At 36.3% G+C, this 17,598-nt stretch overlaps 1 protein-coding gene across 1 annotated transcript in view; it reads left to right on the top strand.

Annotated features, from left to right (window-relative positions):
* The window catches only part of LOC150080654 (targeting protein for Xklp2-A-like), a 231,563-nt gene that overhangs the window by 131,858 nt on the left and 82,107 nt on the right, over window positions 1-17,598 (top strand). The window contains exon 8 of the mRNA XM_090380773.1: window positions 4,648-4,792. Coding sequence (XP_090236899.1) covers window positions 4,648-4,792 — 145 coding nt within the window. The remainder of the gene's footprint in view (window positions 1-4,647; window positions 4,793-17,598) is intronic.

The following is a 17,598-nucleotide window of genomic DNA, read 5'->3' as shown; positions in this document are numbered from 1 at the left end:
AAATCATTGGCAAATACATAGCCTAGTGGGGATGCAACAACCCATTCTTTATATCCCCATCGTATGGACTTTGCAAATAAATTGTTTTGTGGGATGCCATCCATAGTATGGAATCGTTGACTCATCAGTGGATACATTTGATAGTTCAAGAGTTGTGCCACAAGAGAATTTTTATTAAAAATGTTCATAAATGGATGCACTTTGGCAAACCTATCATTCTTGCATATTTGTTATTATCTGCAGTGTGAAAATACTTCATTATCTCTTCAATTTGTTTTGACCGATCGAATTTGCTACAAGTTCATTGTGTGTGTGTGTAACTCAGTAGGCAAATACAACCTGCATTGTGACACACTGCAATATCCAGAAAGTAATATCACAATGAAAATTTTCATCTCATCAGTTGACAACATAAATAGTTGGTTACCTGCTTGAGCTGCATACACTGTTTTGATTGTTAACTGATCTATGGCATCATTATTCAAGAAGAGTATAAATATTTAATGAGGAGCACGTGGAACATCAGCAAGCGATAGTTTATATGAAATTTTTCCAAAATTATTCTCCTTTGAGGAAGATCCTCAGTGCACAAATGTCGCAGTTTCAACTGCTTTACAGCAATTGTAGCAACAGATTCTGGTAGCTTTGAAGCAACTTCACTGATTGAAGCTTGAGAAATAATCTTATTTCCAGACAGGTTTTCCAATTAAACATCATCTTCTTCATCCCCTGAATCTTCATTGGTGATGCCATCATTTTCTGGAGGTGAAATGTAAACATTTATTTCTTTCTTAGTTTCAATGACCGGGTCATGGTCTTTGTATAGATGTTAATCATTATCACTGTCTGACTCTGGGTTCCTTTCTAATTCTTCTAAAAGCTAATCCAATCTCAGCCCTCTGCAAAAAATAAAATAAAAAATATATGGGAAACTTCAGTTAAAAGATATAATATAAATTTATTGGTGACATCCTCTTATGAGAGAGAACTTTTTTGCAAAGGCCAAATTACTTATGACGGTATATATATTCACTTTTTACTTTCTTTTTGCCATTATTGTCTATATATATATATATATAATAATATATATTATGTTGAATGAAATGTAACATTCATGCAATATAACACATAAATCATGCATTAACGGCTTCCCTTGCAGTGTCACAGATTTTTAAATGTAGTTGATTTGTATTTTTCTTTAAGTTTAACATAAGTGCAAGGCTTAGAATAGAGTACTCCCTCAGTTTTCTGTGGTAGCCAAATTATCCTCATAATCTAAAATTTTTTTTTTTTTTTTTATATGAAAACCGTGCATGGGTTGGTGATTGAGAAGATGAAAGAAGATATTTGTTGACATTAGACTTGAACTTCTGTAGACTGCAATTTTCAGGAAATATGTATAAAGGAAGGTTTTTCCAGAAAACGGCAGTTGAATGAAAGTTGGTTCTGAGTTCGAAGTTGGGCAGTATATGGATGTTGGCTGGTGGTGGCAGGTGTTCGGACTGTTTTGAAAGAGAGAGTGGGAATTATAGAAGCCAATTCAGAAGAACGGTGCCCACTGAAGTAATGCAATAAAGCATACAAATTTTGGTTTTTTTTTTTTTAATCTGCTGTGTTAAATCACTTGCATCCAAAAGTGTTATCTCATAGATAAATTGCCTTTATGAATGTTTATCAGTTAATTTTTGGTAAACTTAATAAAACAATACATCAAATAGTAGATGGTCTTTAGTAGTAATCTCCAGACAGAACAGTAATAAATTGTCATTGTGAGCTTCCATGGCAGTCTGAAGTCGGAGTTTCAAATTTATAATATAGTTAATGGCCTCAGAGAAATTGTAAGAACTTTGCAAGAATATCTTGTTCTTTCATGTATTTAATTTTGTAGTTCCAAAACACCCAAAAGGATAAGATAGTCAGTCAACTTGGAGACAACAACACAGGATTTTGTCCATCCTCCTTATAGTTTCATGTAAACACATAGCATTAACTATATTAAATAGCTTCAACATTCATGAAACAAAATTTTCCTGTGTTTAACACCACTGAATATATGAATAGTCATGTTTATAATGTACATATAACATTTAATAGTATCCCTGACTGATGATGATATCACATGAACTATATCAGAGGTTAAACTCCTATATACTTAAAAAATACTCAGGTGAACTAATGACACTGTGGCAGAGGAGAAAAATGCATGGGATGCATATAAATTATCAGGCGACACAGAAGCCTAGGGTAGATATAAACTAGTAATCAGTCACAAAGGATGCAAAGACTTCTTTACTTACATAAACACTAGAAGGAAGGGTATGAATCAGATTGGTCCGCTTGATATCATTGGCTCAACTGTTGATGATCTTTCCCAGGTTGCTGACAAACAATGAGTATTTTTCATCTACATTCACACATGAGGAATTCTTTAGGAAGGTGAGTGCCAGAAGTTTATCAAACTCTAATAGGGAGCTAAATGATTTTTTAATAACTGAGAGGAAAGTGTGTGAAAAATGTTGAAGTTAAACATAAGAAAGGCACCTTGGGTGGATGGGATCTATCCAATTATATTGAAGAAAATGCCAAAGGAAGTAAGCAAACCTTTAGCCATAATTATGAAAGCTTCCTTGGACTAAAGGGAGGTCCCCATGGACTGGAGATGTGCAAATGTGTGCTCAGTTCACAAGGCGGGGGGATCAAAGGGTAACATGAGTAATTACAGAACTGTTAGTTTAACTTCTGTTCCATGGAAAATAATACAGTCATTGCTTAAAGAAGCATTACAGGATCATCTAGACAACACTGCAATTATACTTCAGACCCAGCATGGGTTTGTTAAGGGGAAAATCTTGTCTGACCAATTTGATTAGATACTACAATGTGGTCACAAAGAAACTGGGTGCAAAAAATAATTTTGATATCATATATTGGACTTCAGGAAAGTTTTTGATACTGCTGTGTGTAAAAGACTGCTGTACAAATAGCAGCAGTGTGGCATTAAGGGCAAGTTGCTGCTATGGATAAAGGTATGGTTGAGTGGGAGAAGACAGTGGTAATCACTGGGACACTGCTCTTCGTGGACTAATGTTATTAGTGGAGTTCCCCAGAGTTCAGTGTTGGGCCCATTATTTTCTATATTTATCCACTATATTGATGAATGCATATCACGCTTAATGTCCAAGTTTTCAGATGATACAAAGGTTGGCAGAGTGGTTAATGTCAGTAATGACAGGTTAATGATACTGCAACAAGATCTCTAGTGACAAGCAAATCATGAACAGGCACAATATGGCCCAATAGGACCTTGTGCCAAAAAAAAAAAAAAAAAACCCAAATACAAGAACAGCAACAGGATCTAGAAAAGTTAGGCAGATAGGTTGAGAAATGGCAGTTGAAATTTGACATTGAGAAATGCAAAGTATTGCATATGGGTAGCAGTAACACCAGAGTAATGGAACCACTGTGTGGTACCGCACTCAGGATAATGGAAAATGAAAAAGACCTGGGGATTATTGTGCAGTCAGATATGAAGTTCTCTGAGGAGTGCAGACAGGCTGCCAGGACAGTTCATGGAGTTTTGTCAATGATATGTGAGAATTTTGCTGCAGGCAAGATTCTCACATTGTATTAGGCAGTTCTATCCCATTGTATAAGGCAATGGTTAGGCCACATCTTGAGCACTGCATAAGGTCTGGAGGGCTCATTTTAGGAAGGATATAGACCTGCTGAAATGAGTACAGAGAGGGGCAACAAGATTGGTGAGGGTAACAAAAGGGGTGCTCTTATTAAGAAAGGCTTCAGTTCAGCAAATTGCTGCTTCTGGAGTCTAGGCACTTTGCAAGTGATCTGATTGATGTCTTTAAAGCTGTGAATGGATTGAGCTAGTTCGATGCTGATGGCCGACCGGGCTAGCCGAGTGGGTAAAATACCTGCCCGGCAACCCAAAGGTCGCGGGTTCGATTCCCGCCTCGGGCTTGGATCAAAGTACTGCAAAAACCTTGGGAGGTGCAATATGGCCACAGAAGCCGATGCGCCAACAACTACCAAATCAATCAATCAATCAATCGATGCTGATGGGATTCTTACATGTGAGGCACAAATCCAACTTGAGGAAGGATGGTTGCAGATTATATGTACGGAAGTTTGCCTTTAGCCAGCAGGTGGTTGATTGCTGGAACAAACTTCCATCTGTTGTGGAAGTTGATAGCTTAAATAAGCCTGACCTAGCCGAGTGGTCAAGAGTGCGAGTGCAGTTGCACGCTCTTTGAGTGGACTGGGGTCCAAGCCCATGACTACTAAATAATATTAAAATTTGTATTGATTGATTTATTGTAAACTCCACTGACCCAGTGGTTGTGCTGGAGTATAAACAAGAACATTATTATTATTAAATTCAAGGACTGAAAACCATTGGAGGGAATGGGAAGGCGAAATTGACAGTGGTTTTTTTTTTTTTTTTGCTGGTGCTGTATAAGCATCATTTTGCCACTACTAAGGCTAATACCAAAGTGTCACTACATATGTTCCCAGTGCTTTTTCACTGCTTAGCTTTCTTCACTTTCCAGTTTTATTTTTCTTGCAGTGATATTTAGATATTTTAATATATAATTTATTAGTGGTTTTTTTTTGTTTTTTTTTTTATTCTAGAATGTTTGGAAAATGTAAAATTCCATTTTTCTGCAAAGCAGACTGAACCACATACCCCTCTACTTAGAGCTGTTAAAAGGCATAGACCAGTTAATGTTCTTAGTCGAGCACAACAAGAAGACATAGAGGTAGATGAAATGAAGAAGTAAGTTAAAATATTTTTCCTATAATTCTTTTTGCTTACTGATTTATTTTAAGATTGCTGTTTTACAAGTTAAATTGTAAAATTATCTCCCCTATTCATAAAGGAGGGGCTAAGATGGAGGTGTATAACTTATTGAAATCATTTAATGATCTAGAGACATTGATATAAGAACAGAACATCTTGATAAGAATGAAATCATACAATGATCACAGCATTGGCTTGTTGAAAAGAAAGTCTGACAAATAGTTAATTACTATCAAATACTTAGCAATCATAAATAATTTAGATCCAGGAATAATTTTGATATTGTATACCTAACTCCCCATGAGAGGGGGGTTTAGGTATAATGTTTTGTAAATAGGCATTCTTGAGTTGACTAATGTAGTGAGCAGGGTCCCTCAGGGCTCAATTTTTGTTGCTCCCTCTCATTTATACAGGGGAAAGTTATCAATGTTTTCTGATTTCTTAAGTCAGACAGGATGGCAAATAATTAAGACTAAGCTTTTCTGCTTCAGAAGGAATTAAATTGATTACAGATATGATCTGAAATATGGCACCTGACATTTAATCCTCCTAAGTATAAGGTCTTCTATTCGAGCAAAATAAATCTGGACTGATTTACAAAGAGAGAGCAAGGAATTTTTTCTGTACAGAAAAGATTTAGGGGTTGTGACAGAAGCAGAAGTTAAGTTTTCCTTCCATTGTCTGGAGGTGATCAGGACAGCTAGCAGAGAGAGAGAAAGACATTATTCCTCTTTAAAAAGTCATTGTACATGTTGGGCAAAGCTTTGAGAAAACTGGATTTGCTACTTATAAGGCAACTGCTACAAGTTGCCTTGCTATTGCATTATTCTAAATAAAAAAACCATTGCTCCAATAGAGAAGTATATTTCTTTTTATTTAAAATGTATACCACTACCCAAATCCTGATTTAGATATTTTTTGGGATCTCATCAGTTTGCAGGTGGCACTATGTGAGCATAATTAAGTTCAGAGAAAAGGTCTCGACCTCTGAAAGCTATGAAAAAGTTATTGTACATGTTGGATATAGCACCTTTCTGTACATAGCTTTGAACAAACAGGCACCTCCATAGCCAGGTGGGCAGGAGCAGCAGTGCATAGCACACGCTTCTTGATTAGACCGGGGTTCAAGCCCATATTCCCGGAACAATATGGCCTTAGTTGCTAATGCTCCTAAAAAACCAAATAACAATAACTTTGAACAAACTGTGTTTGATACTTAGTGCATCTATTCCATATTGTACTTCATCTAAGTTGCTTGGTATTGCACTACTCTGAATAAAAATCATGCTCTGGTGGAGAAGTATTTATATATTTTTTATTTAAACTGTATGCCACTACTCACTCCAGGGTTTTGATACTTATGTTATCAGTGAGCCGGTAATGAAGACCTGAACAACCCATAATGAGATTTGTCCACAATAGGTGAGATGTGCAGTAAGTGAAGGTTCATAGCCTCATATTTAAATGCCATGCAGCTCAACTGGGGAATAGCAAAGCCAACACAGTGGTTAGTTCATGCTCTTGAATGTGCAAGTGTTCAAAATATCAGTATCTTGCAAACCAACTAATGATGGTAGAATAGATTGATGATTGTTGGAGGCATGTTGGAAGATTGGGAGTAAGTAAATTTTCTATATTATATTATAGAAACTTACACCCATCAGTTTCAGTATAAAACATGTCAAATTGGAATTCAGGGTCTCTCTCATTTGAATGTACCAAATCATATGACACATTGGATAGTGTGGAAGATTTACTGGAACTATTATGCACAGTGACTTTAATGAAATTAACTTAACTTATCATCCCCCCCCCCCAAAAAAATGAACTCCATAATGTGAAGAGACCTTGTGTATTAATTATTTGTCACATTATATCTCACTGTTTCATCTACTATATTAAGCAAGTTTGTTTAGTATTAAACTGCAAAGACTTTTGTGAATAACTGATCAGGACAATTAATACATATGTATACTAACAGTATTCTTTTTTTTAGAGTGTGTAGTAATCCTGATCAGTTATCCATTAATGGAAGATTCATCATTTTGTGCAACTTGTTTACTTTCATAATGAAATTTTTACCATTTTTACTTTTGCTTAAGTAGTCTAAAACCAGAGATTACTGAAGGTTCTACCTTTGACTACTTATGTGTTGTAACTGATTTAAAAGAAATTAAGAGATAGAGATTAAAGACGTCTAATCTAAGAGACCTTATATTAGTTATATCATGTGGTCTCATTGTTTACTCTGCTGTATTAACACTCTTGTACATAGTATAATGCTAGACAAATGTCGCATTAAACTATGTTAAAATGTCTAAAAAATTTTACAGTAGGTGGCATTTTGATTGCTCATGGGCAAAGGTTTATTTTATCTGTTATTGATAGTAATTTCATATAATAATTTTTTTTAGAATGTTGTTTTTTGAACAAAGATGTATTAAATTTTGCTTTTTAAGAAATTGACCTCAGAGACTAAAATAATTGAAGCATAATGTGAAAAAGTTTTATTAAGAAGTGGGATATTTTAAGGAGACAAACACTTAGTGCTAAGTGTTTGTTCCATTAAAAAAAAACTTACAAAGCTAAGTGCATCATCACTGGGGATAATGCAAAGTGTGAGAGATCTTGCAAACCAACTAATGATGAATTTGTCTCCTGCATTAGAAGTATTATTTGGACCAATCATCAATTATTTGATGTGGCTTCCAAAGTTGTAAAATTATACTTGCCATCATATTTGATAATTAACATGAAAAGAGTATACAACTTGTATGTTCTTAAGTTTTTGACAACGGCTGAAATGGAAACAAGAATTGAACTGTCAAAAAAAACAGTTGAAATTTGAGATTGTGATTCTGAATTTTTAAAAGCAGTAATGGCAGACGAAATGCAGTATTAGTTTTAAACCCATAAACAACTTGTCAGCCCTATTTTATTTTTATTTATTTTATTTTTTTTTTTTTTTTCACCAACTAAATAACTCACTACATTTTTTTTTTTTTTTTTTTTTTTTTTTTTTTATGTAAACTCCAAACACGAGAGGTATTAGAACCAATAGTACTTAGTACCGTGCTTGTGTTGGGGGTGCCTCCGTAGCCATGTGGGCAGGAGCAGCAGTGCATAGCACATGCTTCTTGATCAGACCGGTGTTCGAGCCCATGACCACCAAATACGGATGATGCGAAAAGGTCAGGAAATGACCACCGCATATCCCCAGAGCAAAATGGTCTTAGTTGCTAATGCTCCTAAAAACCAACTAACAAAAAACAAAAAAACAGCTTGTGTTGGAGGTTGAGAAGACGAAAGAAGGTATTTGTTGACACTGGACTTGAACTTCTGTAGACTGTAATTTTCAGAAAATACGTATCAAAGAAGGATGTTCCAGAAAATGGCAGTTGAATGAATAAACGAGGAAGTTGAAAAGTTCGTTCTGCGAGTTTATAAAGTTGACAGTAAATGGATGTTGGCTGGTAGCAGCACGTGTTCGAACTATTTTGAAAGAGAGAGCGGGAATTATGGAAGCCAATTCAGAACAGTGCCCATGGAAGTATCTGTAGAAGAGACATGCAGCAGAAAGAGTGCATCTATGAGACAGCGAGTGGAGAGACTGTTAGAGATGAATCATTAATTAATGTAACTGCCATCTTCTGAATGGAATCAAGAAGTCTGAGAGAGGTTTTGGGGCACCACCCCAGATGTGGGAACAATATTCCATGGCAGTGCGGATTTGCGATTTATACAGAGTGAGCAGCTGTTTGGAAGAAAGGTAATGCCGAGAGCGAAAGAGAAAACCAAGTTTTTTAGATGCAGAGGAAGCAATATTTGTAATGTGCTTGTGCCGAGAGAGAGAGAGAGAGAGAGAGAGAGAGATTAGAAGTCAGGGTAATCCCCAAAAGAGATATATCATTTTGCCTAGAAATCAGACTGTCACCAAAGATAAGCATGGGAGCAGAAGAATCCTTTTTCGTGAGATATAGGACAAGACTGAGTTTTAAAAGGGTTGAAATCAACTAAGTTGTCTTTGCCCCACTGGAGAATTACCTGAAGATCAGCATTTAAGAAATTGGTAGTAGATTTTTGAGAAGTTGAAGCTGATTAGCAGAGCAAGGTTTATCAAAATGGAAAGTGGAATGCAATGTGCTATCATCGGCAAAACTATGGATAGGATTTCCCGGAAATCCTATCCATAGTTTTGCTATCCATATCAATGGAAAAAAGGTCATTAATATACAAGATGAAAAGAGTGGGGGAAAGAAAATCACCGGCATTAGTGAAGAAGTTAGAAGACAGAGAGCCATCTACCATCACCCTCAGTGAGTGATCAGAGAGAAAACTGGATAACCAATTACTAAAAACACTTGGCAAACCATAAGATGGAAGCTTGTTTAGAAGACCTTTATGCCAAACACGCTCGAAAGCCTTTGAGATGTCAAGAGCAACTAATTGTGTTTCACCGAACCTTTCCATTGAATTTGTCCATAAATGGGTAACATAAGCCAGAATGTCACCAGTGGATCGATACTGATGGAATCCATACTGGCTATCGTTGAACAGACGAAAGGTTTCTAGGTAGTTTGAGTTGGCGGTTAACTGATTTCTCCATTACTTTAGAATGAGTAGAAGTAATTGCAATGGGACGATAATTGGATGGGAGGGATTTGTCACCCTTTTTAGGAACTGGCTGGATATGAGCAAATTTCAAAGCAGAAGGAAAAACACCTTTGGAATAAGAAAGTGAAAAAAGGCGGAAAAGAATAGGAGTAAGTTCAGAAGCACAGGTTTTGAGAACAAGTGGAGAAATATCATCAGGACCTGGAGCTTTCTTAGCATCAAGATTCGTCAAAATCCTTCTGACATCCTTTTGATGGAAGACCACAGGAGGCATTGAATGGAGCGTGTTGGGAATGGTGGGAGGTGTTTTACCAAGATCATTAATACATGAGTTTGAACAAAAATGGGATGTTAGCAGGTCAGCTTTATCCTTGGTTGAAGTGACAACAGAACCATCTGGTTTGGACAGAGGTGGGAGCAGAGAAGGGCAAAAGTTGTGGCCAATAGCTTTAGCAAGAGACCAGAATGCTCAGCTACCATTAGGGCAAGAAGCAAGTTTTCTACTCTTAGCCTGTTCAAAGTCTAGTTTCGACTGATTAATAACTGCTTTAAAATTGTTGCAAGCTTTGTTGTAGGCAGAAAATGAAACTGCAGAATTAAACCAAGGTTTAGATAAAGGACGAAATTTTAAAGTGGAGTGTGGGATAAAGGATTCCATTCCTGCAAGAATAATTTCACTGACACGATCTGAGCAAACGTTGACATTAGAAGATTTGTAACAGTAATCCGACCATGGAAAAGAAGAAAAGAAATCTCGCATGTCATCCCATTTTGCATTCTTGTAATGCCAAACAACATGAGGTTGGGAATAGCCATGAGATAAAGGCTCCATTGGAGAAGAGACAATCACAAAGTTGTGATCTGAAGTGCCTAAAGGACCTCTCACTTCGACCATGTACTTACAAGGGTTTGTGAGAAAAAGATCATGTGTATGATTAGGATTGTCCGGTATTCTTGTAGGTAAATGAACAATCTGTGCAAGGTCATTAATAATTGCCAAAGCCTCAGCATCTCAATCAGCTGGGTCGGTGTGACTAGAAAACGGAAGCCAGCTGGAGTTGTGAACATTAAAATCACCAAGAAAAATTACCTCACTGTTAGGAAAGTTGGACTGGAGAAAGTCAAGTTGCAAAGAGAGGAAGTCAAAGAGCTCCATGTGGATTAATGGAGTTGGGAGAACGGTAGAGACAACAGTTGAATTTGACATAATGAGGTAGAGAGATTTTAAGCCAGAGAAGATCAAAGAGAAGAAATTCCAAATTGCCAAGTCTCTGACAGGGAATATCAGAATGGACATATGCACAAGTACCACCTTTGAGGCGAAAGGAATCATACAGAATTTCCAGATAAAGGAACCACTAGGTGGCAGTGATTGCCGCGTACTGATGTGGGATTTATGTAAAGATTTAATTACCATCAGGGGTAAAGGAAAGGGTTTTTGCTTCCGTAAAGGTGAGTAGTGGTCTCAGAAAGTTTTTAAATTCTGTACAGTGGGATCAACTGATGATGTTACCAACAGTAAATTCTAAGTGGGAAGCATTCAAGGAATTAATCGTGGATGCTACTAAAAGTTTCATACCTATTAAGAAATATTGTTCAAGGTTTAGACCTAAATGGTTATCAAATGAACTAATGAGACACGTAACAGAGAAGAAAAATGCATGGGATGCATATAAATTATCAAGTGACTCAGAAGCCTATGGCAGATATAAGCTAGTCTGTAATCAGGTCACAAAAGAGGTTAGGCAGGCGAATGCAGATTACGAGAAATCCTTGGCAAAAGATGCTAAGTAAAACAGCAAGGTTTGCTTTACTTATATAAACTTCAAAAGGAAGGGGATGAATCTGATTGGTCCACTTGACATCGATGGTTCGACTGTTGATGATCCTGCTCAGATAGCAAACAAACTGAATGAGTATTTCGCATCTACATTCACACATGAGGAATTATTAAGGTTTGAAAATAGCAGAAGGTTATAAAATTGTAGCAGAATACTTAAATGATTTTGTAATAACTGAGAGCAAAGTGGAGGAGAAATTGTTGAAGTTAAACATAAGAAAAGCACCTGGGGTGGATGGGATCTATCCAGTTATATTAAAGGAGGCAGCAAAGCAACTAAGCAAACCCTTAGCCATAATTATGAGAGCATCCTTGGACTCGGGGGAGGTTCCCACGGACTGGAGATGTGCAAATGTATCCCCAATTCACAAAGGGGGATCGAAGTGTGACGAGTAATTACAGACCGGGTAGTTTAACTTCTGTTCTGGGTAAAATAATGGAGTCACTGGTTAAAGATGCATTACAGGATCATCTAGACAAGACTGCAGCAATAATTCAGACACAGCATGAGTTTGTTAAGGGAAAAGTCTTATCTGACAAATTTGATAGGATATTATGATGTGGTTACAAAAGAACTGGATGCAAAAAATAATTTTGATATCATATATTTGGATTTCAGGAAAGCTTTTAACACTGTTGCGCATGGAAGACTATTGTACAAATTGTAGCAGAATGGTATTAAGGGTAAGTTGCTACAATGGATTAAAGGATGGTTGAGTGGGAGAAGACAGAGGGTGGTAATCAATGGGTGGTGCTCTTTGTGGACTAATGTTATTAGTGGAGTTCCACAGGGTTCGGTGTTAGGTCCACTGTTGTTTTGTATATTTATCAATGATATTGATGAAGGTATATCAGGCTTAGTGTCGAAGTTTGCAGATGATACAAAGGTTGGCAGGGTTGTTAATGACAGCAATGGCAGTGTGCTACTGCAATAGGATCTAAATAATTTTGGTAGATGGGCTAGGAAGTGGCAACTGAAGTTTAACCTTGACAAATGCAAAGTACTGCATATGGGTAGAAGTAACCCCAGAGAAACATACCAACTGTGGTAGAAAATGAAAAAGACCTGGGAGTAATTGTGCAGTCAGATATGAAGTTTTCTGCACAATGCAGACAGGCTGCCAGGGCAGGTCATGGAGTTATGTCAATGATATATAGGAATTTTGCTAGCAGGGAAAAGGTGATCGTCTCTCTGTATAAGGCAATGGTCAGGCCAAGCTTTGAGTACTGCATACAGGTCTGGAGGCCTCATTTTAGGAAGGATGTAGATTTGCTTGAGCATGTACAGAGAAGGACAACAAGATTGGTGAGGGGGATGAAGGGATCCTCTTACCAAAAGAGGCTTAAGTTCTGCAAATTGCAGTGGCTGGAGACTAGGCACCTGCGCGGTGATCTGATTGAGGTGTATAAGGCCTTGAATGGGTTGAGCACGCTGAATTCTGATGGGATCCTTCCACTTGTTCAGATTACGAACCTAGGGGGGCATAAATTCAAATTAAGAAAGGACAGATGTAGAACAGATGTGTGGAAATTTGCATTTTGCCAGCGGGTTGTTAATTGCTGGAACAAACTTCATCTGTCGTTGCGGAAGTTGATAGTTGAATAAATTTAAGGAGGAATTGGACAGGATTTGGAGGGAATGGTGGGTTTTTTTTTTTTTTTTTTGCTGATGCTGCATAAGCTCATACACTTGCTTTCTTGCATCACATGCCACCACCACTACTACTACTACTACTACAGCGAATAATTTGGGCATTTGAGATGAGCAGTAGTTGAATCAACCGATAACTGAGATTCTGTCAGAAAAAGTACATGGGGTTTGGCAGGCTGCAAGCGGAGATGGACATCATGAACAAAGTGATAAGGTGTAGGCCCACGTTTTGGCTCCAGCAATCATATCGATACATTATGGAACACTTTCAACCAGTTCAGTTTCCTATTGACCATATGCTGATCTGGCATTCTAGTTCATTCCAAAGGTGTTTGATTGGATTTGGGTCCATACCACTCAAAGTAAACAGGCAATGCAAATTGATGTTGATATCTTCTCCATGGAGCCTCTCTTTCATAGCCATTCTCAGCCTGATATCATTTGGGATTATAGGAATGCTAAATGAGATTTATATTGTTTGTGCATAATTTCTTTTGTTTTTCTTGTGATTATTGTTCCTCCAATCTATGAAAGGATGAAATTTACTCTACATTTCGCCCTAAAACATTTATTCCCCACTCCATTCTAGAACAGCATTAATACATTTTCCACAGCCCAGCAGCATCTTGCATCCCCCCCCATCCTCTCTCAAAGTGGAAACACTATTATCACCTCACGGGAGCTCACATATAAACATGCCAGATGTGTGAGAGCTATATACATGCTAATTGATACTTCTATTCACTGAAATTTATTTATTTTTTTTTATTATTGTAAAATTTAAAACAGTAAAAAAGATAAGCAATCAATAACGATGAACACGGCATGCACAAATTGCATTTTTACTTCGCATCTCACAAGTGAGATATGGAGTAACAAGTTTACGAAGCTTAAAAAACATCAAATGTGTGAGAACTATATTTCCCATTAACTGTAGTTGTATTGGTCGGAGACACTGTTGTCATTCGCTGTATTCACAAGATAACAGGTGATATTTGTATGGCAACTCACGTTTTCAGGAGCTCACATTTTTCTGTTCGAACAGAAATTTCATGACACGTAATAGCTTGAGCAGAGGAGCACATTTCTGGAGTCACTACTAATAAACAAAAACAATTTACAATTCCCGGTTTGTTTGGTGTTCTTGTTAGTGTAATCTAATTATAAATGGGTAGTAAACTCGATCTTATTGCATTTGCAATAATGCCGATAGCTGGAATTTGTGGGTTTTTATATTATTATGGTGAAATGTGTTTCCCCTTTCCGTGAAGGCTTCAATCATATAAAAAACAAATAAATTCTCAGGATCTTCTCTTCGTTCATATTTTTTAAGCTTTATAAACTTGTTACTCCTATCTCACTTGTGCAGTTTGTGTATGCCATGTTCTTTGTTATTGATTGCTTATCTTCCTTACTGTTTTAAATTTTACAATCCAAAAAACAAAATAGTGAACAGATATCAATTACTTAGTATGTATATTGTGGATTCTGGTTATGTGAACCACTGGTTAATCGGGGCAACCGTTTGTTTGGGACAAATCTTAAAGAACAGAACCCAGTCGAGAAAATAGCCAGGGTTTTCTACGCTTAATTGGACAAATATGCCATTTAATCAGGACAGGAGCATAGCACTCAAGATTACTCTACAATTGTCTCCGACCATACCACATGGTCTGGTTGGATTTCTGGAAGTCATAGAACAATAAAAACAATTAGCAGTTTCCGATTTATTGGGCTTTTCTGTTTGTGCAATCTATTATACATGGATAGTAAACTCTATCCGTTAGTATGTACATATTACATGCGGTAATATGTACATACTAACTAGTCGATATTTCTGTTCACCAACAGCTGGAATTCTGTGGGTTTTTACATTATTATGGTGAAATGTGTTTCCCCTTCCATGAAATCTTCATTCCTATTTTTTAAGCTTCGTATTCGTAACTTGTTACTCCATTCTCACTTGCATGTATCGTGTTAGTTGCAATTTGTTCGGGCCGATTGATTGCTTATCTTTTTTTTTTTACTGTTTTAAATTTTAACCACTCCCCCAAATGTAAGTGAACAGAAATATCAACTAGTTAATATGTACATATTACAGAATGTATTAATTAAGTTATGCACATAAGCATAAATTTATTTTTATTTTGCTAACCTGTGGAAAATATTCTTCCGATTTTCACGTATCATTTAATTTTTTAATTGGTAAGGTAATAAAGTGTAAATTTGTACTTAATATATCTTTACTTTTATAACCTGTGAATAACATTCCTCCTATTTTCACTTATTGAAATCGCTGTTTAATAGAATTAAAATTCAATTCACAAACGTGATCACAACGACCGGCACTTACAACTGTACTATGGTGAGTCCATCATAACGTGATCATGATTTGATCGTGCAGAGAATCAATCATAAAGTGGGGGGGGGGGGTTCCACTGTATTTTTAACTATTTACATGACACTTCGCATAATTGGGACAGCTGCTTAACATGCCAAAATGCACTATTCCTGATGCGTCCAAATAACCAGAACCCACTGTATTACAGTATTAATTAAGCTATGTACATAATTCTACATATTCTCCAACCAATACAACTATAGTTCTCACAATTTGACTTTTGACATGTTTATATATGAGTTGCCTTGAGGTGATAGTGTGTTTCTGCCTTCTCTCTCTCTCTCTCTCTTTCGGTTCAGAGCTCCAGGAGCCCTTGAATAACTATCAAGGAACAGACCTCAGTGTCTGCTGAGAAGCCAGACAATCCTACTGACAGCTCTAATTTGAAGAGACAGGGTGCAATTGACTTCAAGTCAGAATTTTTTTTTTTTTTTTTTTTTTTTTAATACTTTAAAAATTTAAATTTGACTTCATGATGAATAATGACAGTATTTAAGTGTTATTTTTAATTTTTATTTTTTTGTTTATTTATTTATTTTATTTTAGTTTTTATGTTTTTTGAAATGGACAGAGGTTGATTTAGAGTATTCTCCTGCTATTGGTGCTCAAGCAGGATAATCATCAGATCACACCTATATTTTGCATATACATAAAGTGTCTGTTAATGAACACGGAAACTGAAAATATTCTTCAGTTTCCGTATTCAGTTTGAACATTGGAGACCAACATTTTTCAGCCACTCTGTCTCTTGCTTTGTGAAATAGTTCTTGTCATATGAAAATCATAAATAAATTTCTCCCCTCACCATATTTCCTCAACAAACCAACTCTATTGGTTGTTGAGGAACTATGGTGAGGGGGAATTTGTAGAATTCAATCTAGATTTTCTAATTCATTTATTTATCCTTGATAGTTCTTGTTAGCATTTAGTAATAATCTTGTCTTTGTCATTTCACACACCTTTTTCTTGCCTTTCTCTTAGTTCAGTTTAATTTGTTAACTGCTGATGTAATCCCAAAGTGAATTCTGAAACATAGTCAGGTTGTCAATTACTTTACTGAGTTGTACTAGGTGTGCAATTCAATAAAATTAATTTGGGATATACACTCGAAGCTTTCTGTAACAAGCCTGTAGGGAAATGAGACTCTAGTCTGTGGCATGACTTCCATTTAAATTCAATTTCACATGACAATGCTACACCAAGCTAATATATTGCTAAATGCAATAACAACACTACTCTATTTGCCAGTTATGCAACAATAATAAGTACAGTTAAAACTATATAACGACCTTGTAGGGGAATGAGAAAAACGGACATTATATTGATCATTCATAAAATCAGCAAATAAAACAAGTAAAAGCTTGAAAATTTAATGTAATGCTATTAATACAATATAGTAGAACCTTATTTATAATATATGCTACAGAATTAAACATGAAAATTGCTATTTTAAAGTTTGCATTGATTGTAGAGTGCAGTAAGGTTACAATTAAATTATAAATTTCTCTACATAGACTGCGTACTATCAACACATACCAAGAGAATTGTTTCATACTTAAAAATAATCTTATCAAAACACATTATTTCAATAGTAGAGCATGTTTTAAAAGAGAATTATGAAGGTGCACAATAGCAGTTATTTCACTTTTGCAGTTAGGCTTCGCTTGAAGAAATTGATATACAAGTTCTAATCGTTGATGAGCATCTTTTACTAAACTTCTTGTTCAACCACAGTAGTTTCCTCATCTTCATCACTACAAATTTCAGAAGATTCCATTATGTCTGCAATGAGTTCTTCATTCATGCATATCCTGAAACATTCAATGTCCACATCCACTTCTACGTAATCTTTGAAATCGACATCCTGCAGGATGTTGATTTCACATTGAATTTTGCTTTCAAGACATAGCACAATTTTGTTTAATGGCATTCTTTGGTAGTTTTTCTTGAACAGTTTTCCTTCCATTCGTTTCTAGTGCCAACGTCCATGGCTGCCATTTCGCCACACTTTTTTGGAAGACAGGCCCATGACGAGTCTTAAATTTCTGGAACCGTCCATTCTTTTCTAGATCCAGAAACTTTGCCTTTTGTGCTCGAATCCTACCCGGTGAAGCAGATTTCTCTAAACTTTCAATCTTTTCTGATCTTTCAGAATAGTGAATGGGATACTCTTAAGAATACTGAGCTGTTTGGCAATGTCAATCTTAGAATGCACACCATATCTACAGCAAAATCCTAATTTTATCTGCAATTGGCAAAGCTATCCACTTTCTTGG

Source organism: Mastigoproctus giganteus, chromosome 9, assembly GCF_048544385.1.
Source record: "Mastigoproctus giganteus isolate SK-2022 chromosome 9, ASM4854438v1, whole genome shotgun sequence".
Taxonomy (NCBI): domain Eukaryota; kingdom Metazoa; phylum Arthropoda; class Arachnida; order Uropygi; family Thelyphonidae; genus Mastigoproctus; species Mastigoproctus giganteus.
Note: the sequence above shows the minus strand (reverse complement) of the source record. Positions and strands in the feature narration are given on the sequence as shown.